The 22,191-nt window shown below is 53.3% G+C and overlaps 2 protein-coding genes across 5 annotated transcripts; one reads left to right on the top strand and one right to left on the bottom strand.

Moving 5' to 3' along the window:
- The first annotated feature begins 543 nt into the window (after positions 1-543).
- LOC135286321 (ubiquitin carboxyl-terminal hydrolase CYLD-like) lies at positions 544-13,017 on the top strand. 2 transcript variants are annotated; one of them, XM_064399438.1, is made up of 15 exons: positions 544-793; positions 2,586-3,052; positions 3,134-3,418; positions 3,621-3,690; positions 4,331-4,551; positions 5,057-5,210; positions 5,530-5,668; positions 6,282-6,392; positions 6,781-6,872; positions 7,603-7,669; positions 8,672-8,801; positions 9,029-9,137; positions 9,286-9,404; positions 9,987-10,191; positions 10,917-13,017. In XM_064399438.1, the coding sequence occupies exons 1-15, from the start codon at positions 568-570 to the stop codon at positions 11,099-11,101; spliced, it is 2,580 nt and encodes an 859-aa protein (XP_064255508.1). In that variant the 5' UTR covers positions 544-567; the 3' UTR covers positions 11,102-13,017. The 2 variants fall into 2 exon arrangements, with proteins under 2 accessions (XP_064255508.1, XP_064255517.1); XM_064399447.1 differs by lacking the exon at positions 544-793 and adding an exon at positions 805-979.
- Positions 12,874-20,513, bottom strand: NAPRT (nicotinate phosphoribosyltransferase). 3 transcript variants are annotated; one of them, XM_064399465.1, is made up of 13 exons: positions 20,292-20,513; positions 19,015-19,097; positions 18,022-18,104; positions 17,459-17,589; positions 17,266-17,381; positions 16,242-16,435; positions 15,936-16,076; positions 15,713-15,797; positions 15,528-15,608; positions 14,021-14,123; positions 13,784-13,941; positions 13,500-13,607; positions 12,874-13,373 (listed from the first exon to the last, which is right to left on the bottom strand). In XM_064399465.1, the coding sequence occupies exons 1-13, from the start codon at positions 20,476-20,478 to the stop codon at positions 13,314-13,316; spliced, it is 1,530 nt and encodes a 509-aa protein (XP_064255535.1). In that variant the 5' UTR covers positions 20,479-20,513; the 3' UTR covers positions 12,874-13,313. The 3 variants fall into 3 exon arrangements, with proteins under 3 accessions (XP_064255535.1, XP_064255531.1, XP_064255542.1); XM_064399461.1 differs by having other exon boundaries at positions 18,970-19,097; XM_064399472.1 differs by lacking the exon at positions 20,292-20,513 and adding an exon at positions 19,285-19,576 and having other exon boundaries at positions 18,970-19,167.
- Between the last annotated feature and the right edge of the window lie 1,678 nt (positions 20,514-22,191).

A 22,191-nucleotide genomic window follows, 5' to 3' on the forward strand; every position in this document is an offset into this window, starting at 1 on the left:
CACAGGTCCATTGGGATTTGGGTCCATGGGGACACACACTCCAGGATCCATAGAGCTTTGGGACAGTGGAAACACACGTGAATCCACAGGGATTTGGATCCATGGAAACACCTGTGAATCCATAGGGATTTGGGTCCATGGGAACACACACAGGATCCATAGGGCTTTGTGAAACACATGTGAATCCATTGGGATTTGGGTCCATGAAAACACATGTGAATCCATTGGGATTTGGGTCCATGGGGACACACACTCCAGGATCCATAGGGCTTTGGGTCCATGGAAATACACGTGAATCCACAGGGATTTGGGTCCATGGAAAGACCCATTGGAATCTGGGTCCATTAGGATACAGACAAGTCCATGGGGATTTGGATCCATGGAGACACACACTCCAGGATCCATAGGGCTTTGAGACCGTGGAAACACACGTGAATTCCAAAGGATTTGGGTCCATGAAAACACATGTGAATCCGCAGGGATTTGGGTCCATGAGGACACACACTCCAGGATCCACAGGGCTTTGGGACCCTGGAAACACACGCGAATTCCAAAGGATTTGGCTCCATGGAAACATTCCCTCCCCGCCGCCCCTCACGCAGCTCCCGCCTTCCCCTCAGGCCGGCCAGCAGGGGGCGGGGCCTACTGTGGCGCCACGCCCCCTCCCCCTCATTATTATTCCGCCCCTTCACTCCTATTGGTCTTCCGCCTCTCCCTGCCGCTCGCCATTGGCTGGCGGGCCGCGCGCGCGCTCGGACGCGGAAGTGCCGGGGCCGGAGCGGCGGCGGAGACGGTGAGGGGAGGGGGGAGGGGTCGAGCCCAAACCCCGCTGAGGGCTCTGGGAGCGGGGATTTATTCCCAGAAATCGGAGAAAATTGGGAATATTTTGGTTTAAATACCCGCGTCGCACTTGGGTTGGATGAGGAGGAGGGTTTATTGCTGTGTTTCCGCGAGGAAAATGGTTTATTTGGCGGATTTGGTGAGGAAATTAGTTTATTCTTGTTTGGTTTTGTGAGGAAAGCTGTTAATTCTTGGGGTTTGGCGGATAAAATTGTTTATACTCTATTATTTTAATGAGAAAAAGTGTCTGTTCCGGCGTTTTGATGAGGAAAATAAATTAGTTTTGTTTTTTTGAAAATGAGGAACATGATTTATTCGTACTTTTTTATGAGGAAAGTAGTTTATTTTTGCTTTTTCCTTGAGAAAAACAGCTCATTTTTGGCTTTTTAGAAGAAAATTGTTTATTTGTGGGGTTTTTATGAGGAAATTGATTATTCTTGGAGGCTTTTGATGAGGAAAATGGTTTATTCTTGGGGTTTGATGGATAAAATGTTTATCCTTGCTTTTTGATGAGGAAAGTTGTTTGGTCTTGCGGGTTTTGTGATAAAAATTGTATTTATTTTTTGCTTTTTATGAGGAAAACTTTATTTAAGTGGTTTATTCTGGAGCTTTCATGAGGAAAATGGGCTTGATGAGGAAAATTTATTCTTGGGTATTTGTACGAGAAAATTTACTCTTGGGGTTTTGTTTAATTTAATTATTATTGGGAATTGAATGAGAAAAAGCAATTTATTTTGGGCTTTTAGTGAGGAAAATGGTTTATTTAGAATTTTTTTTATTCACCCTTCATGCTGAAACAAAAGCTTTTGGATCCTGATTTTCCATGGAATCATCAAAGGAGAAAATAGGGGAGGATAAAAAAGTTGAATTCAGTGACTGGATTTTAATTACTACTGGAATTTAAATATTAGAATGTGGATTTAACTGGAATCCCACCAGTCAGATTAACCTACTGGAATTTTAACTACAGGAATTTTCACTTGTCAGAAATCAACTAAAAAAAACCCCACCAAAATACATTCCTGATTCCAAATACTTGTATTTCTTTTAATATAAATTATATAATAAATAAATATTTGCTAGGAAAGCTGCAGATCTTTAGTACCTCAAGGGGTGATTTCCATATGTTCTGAATGAATATTCAAAATATTCATGAGATGTAGGAGCAGGAATCCCTTTTCCAAGGAATTTTAAAAGGCAGGATTGATCCTTTGCCTCATTCCCGTGAGTAAGGAAAGAAAACATGGAATTTAATGAGGCTGGATGGTGTCAGAACAGGTTGGACCAGCTGGAGCAGCCTCTCCATCCCTGGAATTATTCCAGGTGTGGCTGGACGGAGCTTGGATCAGCCTGGGATAGGGAAAATGTTGTGGAATGAGATGATCTTTAATGATCCTCCCAACCCAAACCATTCCATGTTTTTTGGTTTTTTTTTTGGTGAAATCTCATCCTGGGAGGGTTTAGTGGAGAAGTCAGAGCCGGGCTTTTCCCATGGAAGCACAGTGAGGGAAGAGGGATGAGCAGGAATGTGGGAAACCGGGTTAGATGGAATTTTGAGTCACCACTTGAGGGTGATTCAACACCTGGAAAAAGGGAGCAGGGAAGCTTTGGGAGACACTCAAACTCACCTGGGCGAGGCTTTGAGCGCGGGGCCGGATCCCAAACCTCTTCCAAGCCCCCGGATCCTTCGGGAATTCTTCGCCAACACTCACAAATCTCCATTGCTGTGACTCTCCCAACCCCAGGGGAATCTGCCATGTCCAACCTCCCTCCTCTGGCAGCGGACAGGAATTGTTTCTACATCCTGACAGAGGACTGTGCCTACGGAAACAAATACTTCCAGGCTGGGAACTTGTGCTTCTGCAGCGAGAGGAGCTACCTAAGGAATTTCTCCCAGGATGGGCCTCCAGCTTGCTTCCTGAAGGTTGTCATGCTGGACGACAGCTCCACGGTCACCATCAACCTGGAAATCCTGCAGCCCGTGCGCCAGGAAGCCGCCGGATTCCTGCTGGCCATCGGGAGCCACAGCGAGCGCTTGGATTTTTTCCTGGAGAGGCTGAGCCTGGAAGGAGCTCTCCGAGCCGTGCCGGGTCAAAATGTCATGGTGGAGGTGGACAGGGAGTTTTTCCCGGGAATCGTGCGCTACATCGGGAGCATCTACAAGCCCAGCTTGGCTGCGCTGACTCCGGTGTTTTTCGGGGTGGAATTGCAGGTAAGGGGGACCCAAAGCAGAGAATTCCTTGGTTTTCCATGGAATTTCTGTGTGTGACATCCCTTCCTGGCGTGTTTTCAGGGAGAGGGGGAAAACAGAGGGAGAAGCGACGGGTCCTACCACGGCACCGAGTACTTCAAGTGCAAGAGGAACTGTGGGATCTTCCTGCCCTTCAGCAAAATCCAGTTTATTCCCACATCAGGCAACGATTATGGGAAGCAAAAGCCGGGAAAACAGGACACGGAGGAGGAGGTTCCCGTGAAGGTGGGAGACGCCGTCAGCTTCTTTGTGGATGAGATCCCCACCAAAGGAATTGCCATGGCAGTTTACAGGGAAGGGAGCCAGTGGTTTGTGAAGGTTTGCCCGGTAAGAGCAGTTTTTCCATGGGGTTTTTTTGGGATTTTAAAGAAAAAAAAAATCACATTATGGTTGGACGTGAAAGAGAAGTAGAAGGAACATCCAAAAGGGATGTGAGATTCCGTGCAAACTTTGTTTAAAAAAATCCTTTATATTCCAATGTTTAACTGATGGGTTTTTCCCTAGCTGATGGATTTTTCACTCCTTTCAGGAAGAAGAAGGAACGACTGACATTTTCAGGGAAATCCCCATGGATTCTGTTGTGAAGGAGAGCTTGCAAAGTAGGTGATCTTTGGATGTGTCTCTCCTGATCCCGTTCTGGGGGAGTTTGGAATTCATTCCCTGTCTGCAGGTACTGAGGAGCTGAAATCCCAATAAAACCTACAGCTTGTCCTAATGGACTGGGATTTATGGAAAAATCTCAACTTCCACACAAAGCTAAAGCTGAATCCCATTTGTCAGGAAGGAGAGGCTGATGGTAGCAGAGAATTCCCTCAGGGAAGAGGCACCACTGGTTAAAAACTCTTTAATTCAGCTCTAAAAGATGGAGCAGAAGCTTCATCCTGGTGGGAAAGGCTCAGGTGCCAGCAGCAATGGTGGAAATTGTTGGACAAGACAAGGAATTGGTAGAAAAAATTAGGAAATAACCCCCCTGCTGCCATTTCAATAGCTTGGGAAGGGCTGGATTAGCTCCAGGGCCAGCCAGAGGTTGGAATGTGAAGCTTTGAGCAGGGAAACAAGGAGCAGGATCATTCCCTCTCCTCCTGTCAGACCAGCTTGGACACACTGGGAATTACACCTTGTGTCCCTGGTTCTCAATTTCCTGCGTGTGTGTGTAGCCTGGAATTTCCAAAATAGACCTGGAATTAGATCCAGAGGATCCAATCCCCAGCTCTCCTGATGTTTTGTGTTGCCCATCAGGTTTTTTCCCAACATTCAACTCCAGCATGGACTTTGGAAAACCAAACCAAATGAAACAAGAGATCAGCGAGAGCAGCGAGGAGGGGGAAGGAGGGAATTCACCCCTGGAAGTGAATTCCATGGTCCAGATTACCTTGGACAAGGGGAATCAGGTTTCAGGAATCATCCGCTGGTTGGGCTACCTGCCCCAAATCAAGGACAAAATGGCTGGAGTTGAACTGGTGAGGCTGGAAAGTTGGGAAAGGTCCTGGGAGGGGTTGGTGGCAGTGGCTGAATATGGAGGGTGGAATTTTGGGATCCGCAGATAAAGGATATTGAGGAGCTGGGAAGAGTCTGGAGCAGCTGGGAGGGCTCATCCTGGAGAAATGGAGGCTCAGGGAGAACTTTCTGGATCCCTACAATTCCCTAACAGGAGGGTGGGGCCAGGTGGGAATTGTGCTCTGCTCCCAGGGAACAAGGGACAGAATAACAGGAAGCAGCCTCAAACTGCTCCAGTGGGCGTTTGGGTTGGATATTGGGAAAATTCCTTTATGGATGGGGCTGTCCAGCCCTAGCACAGCTGCCCAGGGCAGGGGTGAGGTCCCCATCCCTGTGGATGTGACACTTGGGGACACGATCACGGTGGCCTCGGCAGCACTGCATAGCTAGACTGGATCCCAGACCTCTTTTCCACCCGTAATTCCACGAATCCCGCTCTCGGGCTCATCTCTGGTGCTGTTTTCCCAGGATGAAGACAAGGGGGTCACAGCTGGAGAGTGGCTGGGCAAATCCTACTTCCACTGCGCCCCGAAGCGCGGCCTCTTCGTGAGGCTGAATTCCTGCCAGCCCGACGCGCGCTTCCAGAGCTTTCCCAGCTCTGGCCTGTCCCTCGGGGATTACAGTGAGTCCTCTGGGAAGCAGGAAAACAGGGAAAGGATGGGAAAAGGATGTGGAAAAAACCCCGTGGGCAACGTTTTTTCCCTTCCTTCAAGTGTTGTTTTTTGGTGTTTATCCCACACCACATCTTTGGCTGGATTAACTCAGTCCTAGAGGTCTTTTCCAACCTAAATGATTCCTTAGGGAATATCCCACAAGTCTGAAATATTGTGGTTTATGAAAAGCTGGATTGAGAAGCCACCTTAGGTCTGAGAGTTTTGAGGCATTAGGGAAGGGCAGAGTTCACCCAGATGAGAAGGTGAAGGCAATTCCTTTCCTTGCAGGAGGACAAGAAGTTCTTCCAGAGTGTCCAGAGAGTTTTCCTCCCCTCAGGAATGAGGCAGCAGTCCGTGTTCTCCAAGGGCGGATGAAGGGCATCCAAGGCCATTGTAATTCCTGCTACATGGATGCAGCTCTCTTCAGGTAAGGACCTGCTTGGGGGGTGCAGGCTCCTTAAATGAGTGGCTTTTTAATTAAGCTAAGACCCAAATTGCAGGATTTCCCTGGATTTTCAAGGTGGCTGGAAGTTTACCTGGTGTAGAGCAAGTAACTCTATGGAGATGCAACCTCCATGGTGCTTTTGGATCTCCTTCCCAAATCCAGCAGGTTTTTCCAGCCCTGAAGACCCCCTGTACCCCTGTGTCTGTCGTTCAGGGTGCTGAGAGCTCGTAATTTTCTGGATTTGGACTGTGCTGACTCTTGTCCCTGGAAGTTCTGGCTGGAATCATTCCAAAGAACCCACCCAGGAGGTCCCAACTTCCCTGCTCGGAGAGGAAAAGGCTCAGTGGTGCCCTTCCCTGAGCAGTTTTGGCTGCAAAGTAGGAATTTCCTTCTCCCTGAGCTGTTCCCTTGCTTTATCCCAGTGTTCATTGTTCCAGATGTGCCTCACTGTGCAGATGTGCTTCCCTCACCTCCCCGTAATTCCATGCATGGATTGTTGGGCATCAAAGCCATTGACTGTCACCAGCCACCACATTTTGGTTCCAGCTGTTGCTTCCAAGCCCTCAAACTCAAACCCATCCCACCCTTCCCACAGCCTCTTCTCCTGTACCTCCGTGCTGGACTCCATGCTCTTCATGCCCTTCCCACTGTGTGACAGGAATGTCCAGGGAATTCTGCGGGATGAGATTGTCAATCCCCTCCGTAGGTGAGTGTAGGGAATGCTGGAATTTGTCCCACTTGCCTTCGTTCCTTCCCTGCTTCCCTAAAGGTGGCACCTGGCACTGAGGGAAACCTGGCAGCCACATCCAAAGGTGTTCAGGACAAGGAGAAATGGTTTTAAACTGACAGAGCATGGATTGAGATGGGATATTGGAAAGGAATTTTCCATGTGAGGGTGGTGAGGGGGTGGAATGGAATTCCCAGAGAAGCTGTGGCTGTCCCATCCCTGAAAGTGCCCCACGCCAGGTTGGATGGGGCTTGGAGCAACCTGGTCTGGTTGGTGGCCCATGGCAGGGGGTTGAACTGGATGAAGATCCCTTCCAAGGCCAGCCATTCCATGATTTCCCTCACCTGCAGCTGGTTGTTGTTCCCAGGACTGGCTTTGTCAGGGCCAGCAGTGTGATGCACCTGCGGGAGCAGCTCACGGACAAGGGCCAGTGCTCCAGCTTCACCAACGCTGAGAAAGGTGAGGAGCTCCCTGGGGCCTTTCCCCAGCTGCTTCCCTGTGGTTTTCCTCGTCCAGGCACCAGGTGGCAAATTCCCTTTGTGCTTCTCCAGGGAATGTGCTTTAATTAGGTGCCGATGCTAATTGGTGTAAAAATTCACTTGTAAAATTCTTTCAGCTTTTAAATCTCTCTCTGTACCCTCAGAGCCCCTTCCAGTGCCTAAAGGGGCTCCAGGTGAGCTGGAGAAAGATTTTAGACAAGATATGGAGGGACAGGACACAGGGAATGGCTTCCCACTGCCAGAGGGAAGGGACAGATGGGGTTTTGGGAAGAAATTCTTCCCTGTGAGGGTAGTGAGGAGCTGAATGGAATTCCCAGAGGAGCTGTGGCTGCCCCATTCCTGGAATTGTCCATGTTGGATGAGGCTTGGAGCAACCTGGCACAGTGGAAGGTGTCCCTGCCCATGCCAGCAGCTGTAATTCCATGATCTTGAAGGTCGTTTCCCACCCAAACCACCCTAGAATTCCATGGAAGTGCAGTCTCTGAAGGCTGCTTGGCATTTTCCGTGTTCCCTTTGGGATTTTTGCCTCAACCATGTGCTCTCAGCCATTATCCCAATTATACCCTAACCTGAAGAGGAAATTCCAGGCCCCTGGAATGCTGGCTCAGGTTTACCTGGGAGGTTTTGGATGCAATGGGACAAGGCAGTTCCTGGCATGGTCTGATCCATCCTTTCCTCTCACTTTCCAGATCCTGAGGAGTTCCTCAATCTCATAATGCAGCAGATCCTGGGAATTGAGCCACTATTGAAACTCCAGTAAGTTTCCATAGCTGATGGATACAATTTCCAGGGCTCATTGATTTTCCACCTCAGAATCCCTGAGTGGCTGGGGGTCACTTGTCCCTTTCCCACCAAAATTTTGGAATCACAGCTCCGAGTTTTCCGCAGCTCCTTAGGAACAGACTCTGATCCTGCTCGTTGTGATCTTGCCATCTGGGCAGAGACACTTCTCAGCCCTCCCTGGAGGGTGCTGCCTTCAGAAAATCGGGATAAAACCCTTGTGCCATCCTCAGGGAGAGGGAGAAGGGGTTTGAGAAAGGTGATGTCTGACTTTGGAGCGGATCCAGCAGTATCCGACAGCCTTTGGATGAATTTGGGATGTGTCCAGGCTGCCAAGCTGGCTCAGCTCCCACAGCCTCTCAAAACAGGCAGCCCGTGGATGCAGTCCCAGTTTTTTGGGGACTCTACAAAGAGGATGAGAGGCTGGAGGAAGCCAAAAATAACTGTGCTGTTTGTGAGCACAGAAAGGGGATTGTTGGATTTCTGTGCTCCTTTGTGGATCGTGGAGTGCTGGGAAAGGCTGAGCACAAAGAGGACTCTGTGCTGCAGCTCCCCTGCACGGGGTCATCCCAAGGAAATCCTTTCCCTGCTTTCTTTAGGGATTCTGGGATTTCTGCACACAACTCACCTTGAGTTTGGCTTTTTGGGTGCGTTTTTTAATTAATTAATTTAATCGAAGCATCCGTTTGTCAATTTCAATATTAAATTTACTAATGCTAAATTATATTTTAGATTTATAATGAGGGGAAATGGAATTTTGCTTACAGGATGTGCTGCTCCAAAGGGATAATGAGGCCAAAATCCCTACTTATCTACTGCTCCCCTGGCATGAATTTGGTATTTTTGGGTGGAAAAATGGCTTTGTGTTGCACCAAACCACCCTCAGTGCCTTGAGCCCAGGAGCCCTCCCAGGACAAACTTCGGGAAATTCCAATTTTTGTGTCACCACATCCCCAATCCCATGAGCTCTCCTTGCAGGTCAGGAGGCCAGGAGCAGGAATGTTACTGCTACCAGATATTTATGGACAAACAGGAGGATTTGGTGGTTCCCGACGTGCAGCAGTTGGTGGAACGCTCCTTCCTGTCCTCAGATCTGAAGCTGGTGGAGGTGAGTCCAGTTTCCTTCTGCTTTCCTGCTTTTCTTGCTTCCCAAAATACCTGTGAGGCCTTGGATGTTTTATATCCAACACTGAATCCAGGCATGACTTAGGAAAAGGCCTTTGCTTTCCCTGTTTCCCTTTTGTCCTGTGAATAATGACAGCAAAAAAAATCTCTGGGATTTGGCAGATTCTGGCAGTGTGACTACTTTCCCTTTTTTTTTTTTTTTTTCCCCAGATCCCATCTTGCTTCATTATCCAAATGCCACGTTTTGGGAAGGAATATAAAATGTTCAGCAAAATCATCCCTTCCTTGGAGCTGGATATAACAGATCTGCTGCTGGACAGTGAGTGATGATGACGGGCTGTGAGCAACCAGCTCTGGGCTCTCTGGGGTGGGATTCTTCTTCCCCGAGTCCCAGTTTTGGCAGGACAAGCTGGATTTTAGGTGGGATCTGGAGGAGACACTCCCTCTGAGCTCTGTTTCCCTGGCAGGTCCCAGGGAATGCTGCCTGTGTGGGGATGTTGCCACTCTGGAATGCTCAGAGTGTTTCAAGGACAAAGTGTTTGCAGCCACGGGCCTGAAGCAGTTCTGCAGCTCCTGCTCCAGACAGGTATTCCATGGCTATTCCCAAAACCCACCTTGGGAGCTGTCAGAGGGATGAACCCTCCCAAAATCCCCACATTTTCCTGGCTGTTCCTGCAGCTGCTCAGCCCTTTCCTGAGGGTCATTCCCACCAGGAGCCAGAGGTTGTGAGCCCTCTGCTTACACAGAGCCTAAATAATAATGGAATCATGGAAAAACTTGGATTGGAAAGGACCTTGAAGCTCATTCCAGTTCCACCCTCTGGGTGCTGCTCACTATCCCAGGTTGCTCCAAGCTCTGTCCTACCTGGCCTTGGACCATTCCAGGGATGGGACATCCACAGCTTCCCTGGACAACCTGTTCCAAAAATAAGGTATAATCCTGCAGGAACTCTGATCCCTCCCTGCTCCTTCTCCATGAGCATTCCCACAGTTTCTGCCACTTGAAGGGTGGCAAGCTCCCATTTCCTGCTGCCAGGCTGTTCCCACAACACCATTCCCAGGCAAGCAGGGAGCTTGGGAATAATATCAGCAGGGAATAAACTGGGAATCTGCCCTTCCTGTCAGGCCAGGGCCACTTCTGCCAACGCCACCCTGTCCCCTCTCCCCAGGTTCACTCCCACCGAAGCCGCAGGGCGCACAAACCCAGGAGGCTGCACATTCCAGAGGAATTCCAGGGCTGCCAGCAGGTGCCACGGGAGAAGCTGGAGCTGTTTGCAGTGCTCTGCATCGAGACCAGTCACTACGTGTCCTTCGTGAAATACGGCCCCGGCAGCGAGCACTGGATGTTCTTCGACAGCATGGCCGACCGGCACGGTGAGGGACTGGGAATGGCATCTGGGAATGGGATCTGGGAAGCTGCCTGGGCCTGCTCAGCCCACATTTTCCTCTCAAGTTCCCCTGTTTAGGTTTTCTCTGGATTTGGCTTTCCTTTAATTGGATTCCCAAAGGGTTTTTTAACAGGTGGTTCCAGCTTCTGGTTGTGGTCAGGCAAGGGATTTGGGATCCTATCCCAGCTTGTGGGCACAGATGGCTTCTCCTGTCCTTCCCCGCTGTGCTTTTATCACTGAATCATGGAATGGTTTGGGCTGGAAGGGATCTTAAAACTCATCCAGTTCCAACCCCTGCCACGGGCACCTTTCACTATCCCAGGTTGCTCTAAGCCTCATCCAGCCTGGACTTGGACAATTCCAGGGATGGGGCAGTCACAGCTCCTCTGGAAATTCCATTCCAGCCCCTCACCACCCTCCCAAGGAAGAATTCCTTCCCAATGTCCCATCCATCCCTGCCCTCTGGCAGTGGGAAGCCATTCCCTGTGTCCTGTCCCTCCATATCTTACCCAAAATCCTTCTCCAGCTCTCCTGCAGCCCCTTTAGCTTGGATGATCTCCCCTCATCCAGCCTCTTCCAGTGCTTTTGGCCTCCACATCTCCCAGCTGAGGCTCTGCATGACTCTCGAGTGTGCTGGGATCTGCTGGAGCTGTAGGAACCCATCCCTTTGGGATCTGGTTTGGGATTTCTCCCCTCCTTTCCAAACCTCAGGTGGCGAAAACGGCTTCAACATTCCCACGGTGACGCTGTGCCCAGAAGTTGCCAAATACCTGGACTTGCCCCTGGCTGTGCTGGCCCTGGAGCAGCCCAGGGACATGGACGGGGTGGCCAAACGCCTCTTTTGTGATGCCTACATGTACCTGTACCAGAGCAGGAAAATGGCACTGTACAAGTGACACCATCCCGTGGCACGGAGCAACGTCAGGAACGGGAGCCTGGATCATCCCAGGAGGTGGAAGCAGCCAAGTCTGGGTGTTCTTCTCCCCTCTTCTCGCCTCTCTTGGTGTCAAATTATCCAAGTCAGGCTGGGTTTGTTAAATCCTGGCTTTATCTAGTGGTTGTTGGTCCTTGGGCACAGCTGGACTTGGAATTATTGATGCTCAAGTTCATTCTTATTCCCCACATTCCACAATTCTCCCTCTCTGGGTACTCTGGAGCATCCCCACATCCTTGTTTCCCTGATTCCCTCCAAAGCTGGGGACCAGCAGAAATCAAAAAACAAGGAATTATCCACAGCTTTACCAAGAAACCACAACCTTTCCTAAAACACCCTCACCTGGATTTGTGCAGTGAGGAAAATCAGGTCAGGATTGGTTTTCCTCACCTGTGTCCCTCAATTCCCTGCACTTCCCTTATCCAGCACTAACTGGCACTTTTACCCACCATCCCTTATTTCCAGTCATGGACATCCTGAGCTGAAGCTATGCTTTAAAAATAGATATTTTTCCAAGAACAAAACTGGAAGGAGGATGGGAGCAGAGGAGCAACATCTGGGCTCCTGCTGCTTCCTCTTTCTGGCAAAATCTGCACAGGATTCAGTGTTACACCCTCACTTTTAGCACTTTCTGTCCTATCTTTGCATCCACTTCCAAGTTCTGGGGTCAAATACCAGAATTACAAGGGCAAAAATAGAGAAAAAAAAAAAAAAAAAAAAAAAAAACCAAAAACGAAGAGCACTGTGGGATTTTCTGCAGGAGGGTTTAGGGTTTGGGTGGGAACTGGTGTTCCTTCAGTTAAATAAATTTGTAAACTTGGGGGTTCCCTGCTATGAAGTTGAGTCAGTGGGATGCCCAAATCCCACAAAAACCTTAAGGAAAGCATCCAGGAGTCCCAGATGTGCAGGTTTAACCCTGTTCCTGCTTTTTCCCCCCCTCTCTTTAATGCAGAGTGGAGTAATTTTAACAAAGCCTGGAGCTTTGGATAGGTCCTGATGGATTGGGATGTGTGGTTTGGGATCTTTCTGGCATTCCAAGTGTTGCCAGCAGGTCCTGGAGGGATTCTCTGATAGGTCACACCTGGAAAACTGGGTCCACTTTGGAGCTCCCCAAATCCAAGGAAAAGCCAGAGAGATGATGAAGGGACTGGAGTATCTCCTATGAGGAGAGGCTGAGGGGGCTGGAATTGCCCAGCCAGGAGAAGAAAATGCTCAGGAAATCTCCTCAGTATCCATAAATACCTGAGGAGAAAGTGCAGAGACACCCAGGAGCTTCTCTGCCCACCAAAATGGTTCCTAAACATCAGGAATTGCATCCTATCCGTGAGGGTGACAAATGTTGGCACAGGTCACTCTCCTTGTTCTTCATTCCTCCTCTCCCAAAAACTCAGGAAAATCTCTACTCAGGTACAATGGACTCCTTATCTTTGGTGCTTTGCTTAAAAAAAAAAATCTAATTTTTAGCAAACTGATCCTGGATTTCCTGGAGTTTTTTTTTTTTTCCTGTCTTAAAATGGGATGCAGTGCTGTTGGAATTCCCAGAAATCCAACACCATCAGGCCATGCTTTGTTAAACTCTTAATTGTTTTCTTCCCTGTAATTTCTGCTAAGATCCAAACCGTGGAGGGAAGAATCGACAGCAAAGCCACAGGTTTGATCCCTGGGGATTTCCCTCTCACCTTCCCATTCCCAATGGAGCTCCAAAGGGTTTTTCACTGGAATTAGGGTCGGAGCCACGGTGGGAAAAGGCCTTTATTTTAAATTTTTTGCTTAGTCTGAAGCTCAGTGTGGGTTAGAGCCACGTTTCCTTTGGGAACAGGGGTTAGAGAGTGCAGGTGGCAACCTGGAGCTGGGATCATCCTGGAGCTGGGATCATCCTGGAGCTGGGATCAACCAAAAATAAGGCACAGGGATGGCAGGGCCACCAAGATAAGGCACAAGGCTGGCAGGGCCACCAAGATAAGGCACAGGACTGTCACTTCCAGGTGATGCAGGGACAGCTCTGCCTTCCCCATCCCTGCGTTCCCATCTTCCCTGCTGGGACCCCAAGTTCCTGCAGGTTCCTCGGGTTAGCACCCGAGGCAGAGTCTAAATTAGAGCCGTTAATTCCTAACGAGGCACCCGGGCTTCCCGAAAAAGAGCGGAGCAGGAGCTGGGGATGAGCAGGGCCCCCCTCAGAGGCTGCCCTGGCGCAGCTCCAGGAAGAGCTGGTGCAGCCTTTCCGTCACGGCCACCTGGGAATGGCAACAAGAGGGGTCAGGGAGCAGCTCCGTGGTGGCTTTGCTCAGGCCACCGAATCCACAGAATCCAGTGGCGTTCCCAGGCGTGTGCTGGTGGGATGTGGGAAGTGCTGGACATACCGGGTAGGGCTGCGGCTCGTGGAGCCGGCGGTGAGCGGGGCTGAGCAGGCTGAGGGACGCCTGGGCGTGGGTCCTCACCTCGGGCAGGCTGGGCAGGGGCTCACACACCTGCAGGGATGGAGATCCACGTGGGAAGATCCGTGTGGGAAGCCACCACCCCAGCACCAATCCCAAAACCAGGTTGGCACCAGAGTTGTTGGCGCGTCTCAGAAGCCACCGCTGCCCTTGATCCATCCCCCAGCGTGGAAAAGGAGATCTCCCAGGAGATTGGGGCCACCCCTGACCTGGCCATCCCTGAAGTAGGTGCGGTGGAGGGGCTCCACGGTGGTGGGAATGACCTTGGTGGTCTCCTCGAGCCGCCCCAGGACACGGATCCCCAGCTCCTGCCCCGCGCTGGGCGACGGCTCCTCTTCCAGGGCCATGAGGTCCATGAAGGGGTGACCTGTGCCAAGAGGACATCAGGGAGAGAGTTACGGAGCAGAGGATTCCCCCAGGACTCTGGGAAGGGTCTCCAGACTCACCAGCAGCATCATAGAGCCGGTAGATTGCCTTCATCCCCGGGATTGTCATCTTCTCCTCATCCTCTGTCAGCTTCAGGCACGGGGAGCCATTGACCTCCACCAGCTGTGGGAGAAGGGAAGGTGACACCGGCAGTTTATGTACAGACACGAACGGAACAGGACCACACCTGAGCAGCATCGTGAGTTATTTAATTAAGAAGCATCAGTCTCATTACATGGCTATGGCAATGGATCGATGCGAGCAGCTCGCTATCCCGACAGAAGGCCAAGGAAACTTAATGTTGCAACATATTATAAGATAGTTTCAGACCCAGTTTCGGCCAATTGCATAGAGCAAAAGCATATTGACAGTAGTTCTATCCAACCACATGAAGCACGCGTAGCTTTGGTTAAAACAATAGCAGCTTTTTCTCTCATACAATGGTTCGTTTATAAAAGACAAAGCACAGAGCCCTATTCATATTTAACCTTCTAAATATTTACTAAAATATACCTTTTTGCAACTTAGAAAGCCAAACTACATAGCTTTATTGTTCTATTTCTCATGTCTTCGCTACTGCTGATATCTCTTTTCTGCTGCTTTAGCATTTCACTATCCTTACTGTCTCTGCGGCCTTTCTTTTTCCTAGCTTTCCTAAAATCCTCTAATCCCATAGATTCCCACAGAAGGGAACCTGTGACCCCTCTGGGGAGGCAACTGATGCATATCAGCTGAAAAAAGACCAAAAAACCCTAAAACAAACCCAAAGTTGGGCATTCTGCCTCCTGCCTGTGGAGAAATTGGGGATTCTGGTGGGAAAAGAATTTGCCGTGACCCAACGCTGGCACCTGGAACTTCCCTGTGTCCTGGGCTGATCCCACAGCAGGAGAGGGGGGAATTCTGCCCCTCTCAGGGGAGACCCCACCTGCAGAGCTGCTCCAGCCCTGGGGTCCAGCATCAGGAGGATGTGGAGATGCTGGAGCAGATCCAGAGGGGGCCATGGAGATGCTCCAAGAGCTGGAGTCCCTCTGCTCTGCAGCCAGGCTGGGAGAGCTGGGAATGTCCAGCCTGGAGAAGGCTCCAGGGAGACCTCAGAGCCCCTTCCAGTGCCTGAAGAGGCTCCAGAAGAGCTGGAGAGGGATTTGGGACAAGGGATGGAGGGACAGGACACAGGGAATTGCTTCCCACTTCCAAAATGCAACCTTCCAGGGTTGGATGGGATACTGGGAAGGAATTCCACTCTGTGAGGGTGGTGAGGGGCTGGAATGGAATTCCCAGAGAAGCTGTGGCTGCCCCTGGATCCCTGGAAGTGTCCCAGGCCAGGTTGGATGGGGCTTGGAGCAGCCTGGGATAGTGGAAGGTGTCCCTGCCTGTGGTGGTGGAGGACCTTCAAAAATCCCTTCCAAGGCAAATTCTTTGGTGACTTTGTGACTCCAGAGGGGCTGGATGGCCATGGAGCAGGCGTGGACCACCTGGCAGCGGCTCAGGGAGGACTGGGATATTTGGGATTTAGGCTGCCACCTTTACCTTGTAGACACAGCCCAGGGATGGCTGCAGGGGACACGTCACCAGGTTGGTCCCGATGCCGATCATGTCGATCTCGCTCCCCTGAGGCAGAAAACACAGACCATCAACATCCCCGCCCTGCCAGCACCAGGGACAGCCCAGGTGACATCCCAGCACCGCCCAGGTGACATCCCATCCCTCCTCACCTCCCTCCTGAACTCCTCCAGGCTCTGCTCGCTGATGTCGTTGCTGACAGCGATGGGGATGGTCCCAAACCAGGGCACCTGGAAGCTGCAGGGAGCAGGATTTGGGAGGATCCATGGACCCAGAGCCATGAGGGCTCCCAAATCCTGGCAGGATGAGGGGCTGGGTGCGGGTGAGGATGACAGGGGTCAGTGACATCCACCCCAGAGCTGGCGTGGGACTCACTGAGCTCCGCAGGCTTGGAACACTCCCCGGATTTCCTTGGATTGCTGGGCCAGGTCCCCACTGTCCAGGCGCACTCCGATGGCCTGGTATCCCAGCTGGTGCAGTGCCAAGGCCACGGCACAGAAATTGGGCAAACCACTCCTGGCATGGGCAGGGAAAGCATTAAAGACAAGTGGAAAACGGATCCAGGGTGGATCCAGCATTATTTCCAAGCCCTGCATCGGCCAACATTCCTTCTTTAGGCCACCAGCAAGGAGGGACACATCCATCCCCTGTGCCACGGTGGCCAAGTCCTGGTGCCCTCACCTCCTGACACAATAGGTGTCCAGCAATCCCTGGAAGTCACACGGGAAGGTGATGGCGTAGGACACGAAGGCGGCCAGCTCGCCCTGGTTGGCCTTGCTGGGAGGGGTCTGGAGCAGGTCACAAACCCGCTGCAGCCAGGACACAGCCAGGCCTGCCAGATCCACGGGATCTCCTCCGGCCCGAGGCGGCAGCTCCTGCCAGGGGAACATGGGATTTGTACAGCCACAGCACCATCCAAGGTGCCAGGAGTGTGGGAATATGGGATTTGCACAGCCACGGCACCATCCAAGGTGCCAGGAGTGTGGGAACATGGGATTTGTACAGCCACAGCACCATCCAAGGTGCCAGGAGTGTGGGAACATGGGATTTGCACAGCCATGGCATCATCCAAGGTGCCGGGAGTGTGAGAACTTGGGATTTGCACAGCCATGGCATCATCCAGGGTGCCAGGAGTGTGGGAATATGGGATTTGCACAGCCATGGCACCATCCAAGGTGCCAGGAGTGTGGGAAATGGGATTTGCACAGCCATGGCATCATCCAAGGTGTCAGGAGTGTGGGAACAGGTGGAGTGTTCCATTCCCCCTCCATCCTACTCAAATCCCTGTCTGCATTCCCATCCCCATCCCACCCCTATCTCATCCCACACCCCATTCCCACCCCTATCCACATCCTCACTCCTATCTCCATCCCGCTTTACCCCCATTCCCATCACATCCCTATCCCATCTCCATTCCATCTCCTCCCATCCCTATAACTCCGTACAAACCCCATCCCAATCACAACCACATCCCATTTTCATCCACATCCCAACCCCAACTCAATCCCAACCCATTCCGATCTCCATTCCTATCCCCCTCTACACCCCCAACCCCATGAGATCCCTATATCCCCACCTGCACTCCCAACCTTATCCTCATTCCACGCCCATCCAATATTCATCTCCATTCCCATCCCATCCCATCCCCATCCCCATTCCCATCCCATTCCCATTCCCATCCCATCCCATCCCAGGCCCTGCTCACCCGTGGCTGCACCTCCTCCAGGCACCTGAAGGACATGATGAAGGAGTGGGCGATGGTGCCGCGCACGGGAATTCCGTAGAGTTTTCCCGCCAGGATGTTGCTGGTGCAGTCGAAGCCTGCGAGGAGGGACAGGGGGGACACCCAGGTGATGGCAGGGCCGTGGTGGCACCGGGCGCCGTGGGGCGGGACTCACCCCCAATGTAGGAATATTTGGAGGCCGAGAGGGCTCCGTCCGGCCCCTGCGCGCGGCGGAGCCCCATCTCTATCAGCTTCACGTCCGGGCCGGCGAGCAGACGGAATCTGGCAGCGTTGGTGGCCACCAGGCTGGAGGACAAAAGGGGACAGGTCACGCAGAGCCAGCACAGCCGAAGGGAAAGGGGCTCCGGGACTCTCCCTGCTTGGATGAGGCAGGGATCACCGCGGGATTCGGTGGACAGGGATGTGGTGGGGTTGATCAAGGTGGGGGGACAGGGAGATCCTAAAGGTGACCTGTGGGGGAGCAGGACATCTCTCAGGAGAACCTGAGGGACCACAGGGTGGGCTGGACATGGGAAGCCCTCAGGAAAACTTAGGGGGACACTGGGACACCCTCCAATTCAACTGGCAGAATTCCAGCAGTTAAATCCCAGTAGGGGACTTGTGGGGTCATGGCACCCCCAGAACTGGGGTGTCCCTGTAGATTTAGGGGTGCTGCACTCCCTTCCCTGCTCCCCTCCGTCTTCCAGGGGCTTTGGGATCATCCCCATGACAAAATACCTGGCGTAGTTGATCAGGCACAGCAAGGTGGTCTCCAGCAGCTGCACCACCAGGAGCGGCCCCTTCACCTGCAGGAACGGCACCTGTGGGAACAGCGGTGACATCCCGGTCCCCCTGGAGCAAGGAGGAGCTGGGAAAGGCAGGAATGGGGGTCCAGGGGATGCCAGAGCCAAGGAAAAGGGAAGGACTAGGCCTGGGAGAGGTGGGATGGTCAGGAAAGGGGTTGCAGGGGGATATTGGTGAAGGAAAAGGGGGTACAAGAGGATTCCAGTGCCAGGGAAGGGGGTGCAGGGGCATCCTATTGCCCAGGAATGAGGGTCCAGATTGTCCCTGTGCCCAGGAAAGGGGTTCCAGGGGTTCCCAGTGTGAAGGAAAAGGGGGTCACATTTTATGTCACATTTTATGAAAAATCCTTTTGCCAGGATCTTTTCTCCTGAGAAGCTGGGAAGTTTCAGCTTCTCCACGTTTTGCTGCTTTGGAATGTGATTCGGAGAATTGTTTACCGAGCGTGTGAAATTGTTTTTAGTTGATGACCAATGACAGCCACCGGTGTCAAGGCTGTGAGCAGTCACAAGATTTTATTATCATTCCTTTCTTTCTTTTCCTGCTTCTGATGGATCCTTTTTCTCTATTTAGTATAGTTTTAGTATAGCATTTTCATATAATGTAATATAATATAATATTATAATATAATAAATCAGCCTTCTGAAACATGGAGTTTTGATTCTCATCTCTTCCACATCCTGGGACCCTCGAGCACAACCAAAGTCACAGGGTGGGGACACGAGGATGGCCAAAATGGGGGTTCATAGTCCCAGGGTCAGGGAAAAGGGGGGCACTGGGAAAAGCAGCATTGGAGTTCCAGGGATCCCAGGCTCAAGGAAAAAGGGAGATCCGGGAGCTGGGAGAGATGGGATGGTCAGGAAAGAAGATGGAGGGGGGTCCCACCCTGGCGAAGACGACGGAGCCCTCGGGAATGGCGGTGACGGTCACCTCGGAGGCGTCCAGGGTGGCCAGGTAATCAAAGAAGGCGTCGTCGATGGTGCTGGGCAGGACGGAGCGCAGGTACGCGACGTCTGCGGGGACAGCGCGGTGACACCAGGGACGAGGGGCACATGGGGAGGTGGGGGGGACACCAAGCTTCCCCTGGACAGGTGAGTGACAGCAGGAGCGTGACAGCACCCCCAGCATGGAGCGTGGGGTGGCCCATGTCCCCTCTGAGGGACATCTCTGGAGGGTGTCCCAGTGTCCCCCCAAGTTTACCTGAGGGCTCTTTGTGTCCATTCCTGCCCTGTGTCCCCTGAAGGGTCTCCCTGTCCCCTAAGTTCCTCTGAGAGATGTCCCTGTCCCTTTATGAGTTGTCCTGATCCCCTGCAGTCCCCCAGGGGGGTTCCCCTGTCCCCCAAGTCCCTCTGAGAGATGTCCCTGTCCCCATCAAGTCCTCTTGAGGGATTCCCATCCTCCCCAAGTCCCCCTGGGGGGATTCCCCATCCCCAGATCGCTCTGAGAAATGTCTCTGCCTCCCTTAAGTCCCCCTGGATGCTGTCCCATCTCTCTCTCCCCGAGTTGCTCCCCATCCTCCTCCGCGGGGAATTTCCCTCCTTCCCCCGCGTCCCTCCCACCCTCCCCGCTATCCCTTCCTCATCCTCTGCCCTTTCCCCTCCTGTCCCCTGGAGCTGTTCCAAAACCTCCCTGGGAAGGTTCCCTTCTCCCTCTCCCTCCACCGCTTCTCCCGTCCCTTCCTCATCCTCCCCAATGTCCCCTCGAGTTGTTCTTCCTCCTCCCTCCCCCTTAACCCTCTCCCGTCCCTTCCTCATCCTCTCCCGTCCCCTCGAGTTGTTTCTACTCTTCCCTCCCGCTTTAACTCTCTCCCGTCCCTTCCTCATCCTCCCCACTGTCCCATCCTGTCCCCCTGAGTTGCTCCCCCTTCCCTCCCCCTTAACCTTCTCCCGTCCCTTCCTCATCCTCCCCACTGTCCCATCCTGTCCCCACTATCCCTTTGAGTTGTTTCTCCTCCTCCCTCCCCCTTAACCTTCTCCCGTCCCTTCCTCATCCTCCCCACTGTCCCATCCTGTCCCCCTGAGTTGTTCCCCCTCCCTCCCCCTTAACCCTCTCCCGTCCCTTCCTCATCCTCTCCCCCGTCCCGCCCTGCCCTCTGGAGCTGCTCCCTATCCCCCAAAATCCCACTGGGACGCTGCCCCCTCGCCCACCGCTCCTCCCTACAACGCTGCCTCTCTGTCCCCGCCGTGTCCCCCGCTGTCACCACGCACCGGCAGCGGAGAAGCGGAAGGCTCGGAGCCCCCGCAGCCCCTCGGCCAGGCCGGCGCCGAGCGCGAAGGAGCCGCGGAAGGGAGGGCGGCGGAAGAAGAGCTCGGCGGCGGCCGGGGCGCGGTGCCGCCCGGCCCGCCAGTGCCCGTAGGCCATGGACACCTGGTACAGGTCCGCCAGCGGCGCCATGGCGGGGCGGGGACGAGGGGACAGGGGAGGGGACACGGGGAGGAGCGGGGGAATAGGAGGGATACGGAAGGGCGGGGTGGGGGCACGCGGGAACGGCGACACGGGACAGGGCTGGAGACACGGGGACGCGGGGACGGCGACACGGGGACAGGGGGCGGCGGGGATGGCAGCACAAGGGGACACGGGACAGGGTCAGTGACACAGGACTCGAGGCAGCAGGGATGGCAGCACAAGGGGGACACGGGACAGGGTTGGTCACAGCTGGACAGGCGGGGTGGCAGCGCACAGTGGACATGTGGCACAGGGATGGCAGTACAGGGGGACACGGGACAGGGCTGAGGACACAGGACGCGGGGCAGCGGGGATGGCAGCACAAGAGGACATGGGACAGGGTTGGTGACAGGGGGACACAGAGCAGCAGGGATGGCGGCACAAGGGGACATGGGACAGGGTTGGTGACACAGGACGCGGGGATGGCAGCACAAGGGGGACACGGGACAGGGTCAGTGACACAGGACGCGGGGCAGCGGGGATGGCCAGCACAAGGGGGACGCGGAACAGGGCTGGTGACACGGGGACACAGAGCAGCGGGGATGGCAGCACAAGGGGGACACGGGACAGGGTTGGTCACAGCTGGACAGGCGGGGTGGCAGCGCACAGTGGACATGTGGCACAGGGATGGCAGCACGAGGGGGACATAGGGATGGCAGCACAAGGGGACACGGGGCAGGGCTGGTGACACGGGGGCACAGCAGCAGGGATGGCAGCACAAGGGGGACACGGGGACGTGGGGCAGCAGCAGGGATGGCAGCACAAAGGGGACACGGGACAGAGTTGGTCACAGCTGGACACGCGGGGTGGCAGCGCACAGCAGACATGTGGCACAGGGATGGCAGCACGAGAGGGACACGGGGATGGCAGCAGCGGATAGATACAGGGGCAGTGGGACACGGGGGACAACGGGGACAGGGCAGCAGGGATGGCAGCACAAGGGGGACACAGGACAGGGATCGCAACACATGGGTGACACCGGGATGGTGACAGAGGCACGACACTGGGCACGGGGGATGGCAGCACATGGAGGACACGGCACAGGGATGGTGGCCCGTGGGGGACACAGAAGGTACAGGTGGCACTGCCTGGACCAGCAGGGACTGAGGATGGCAGCACAGGGGACAAGGGACACTGCTAGCAGTGCTCTGGGGGTGGCAGGACCCTGCGAGGGACACGTGTCACATGTCAAGTGACTGGGCCCAGCAGGACAAGGGACAGGCTTGCAGCACAATCCCATGGAGCTTCCCGTGGCTCTCGGTGGCCCTTGGACTCTGGCACTGGGACAGACCTCGTGTTCCCAAAGTCAGGAATGTCACCTGTCCCCTTGCCAGGCCACGCTCAGGAATGTCACCTGTGCTAAAGTGACCTGGGCAAGGAAAGAGGGATAAAATCCATCCCAAACCAGCAATTCCTGGATGCTTCCTGGTTATTCATCCTGGTTTTTTGGAGGGAGTGGCTGGGGTCTCTAAACCTTGGGAAAGGTGACTGGAAACACCCTGAGACCTTCATCCCAGCCCCAAAATTCAGGTCCATGTCTTGAGATCTTTCCTTCTAGGAAGCATGGGGAAATCATGGAATGGTTTAGGTTGGAAGAGACCTTAAACATCTCTCATTCCAATCCTCTTCCACTAGCCCAGGTTGCTCCAACATCCCAAAATC

Source organism: Passer domesticus, chromosome 1, assembly GCF_036417665.1.
Source record: "Passer domesticus isolate bPasDom1 chromosome 1, bPasDom1.hap1, whole genome shotgun sequence".
Classification (NCBI taxonomy): Eukaryota; Metazoa; Chordata; class Aves; order Passeriformes; family Passeridae; genus Passer; species Passer domesticus.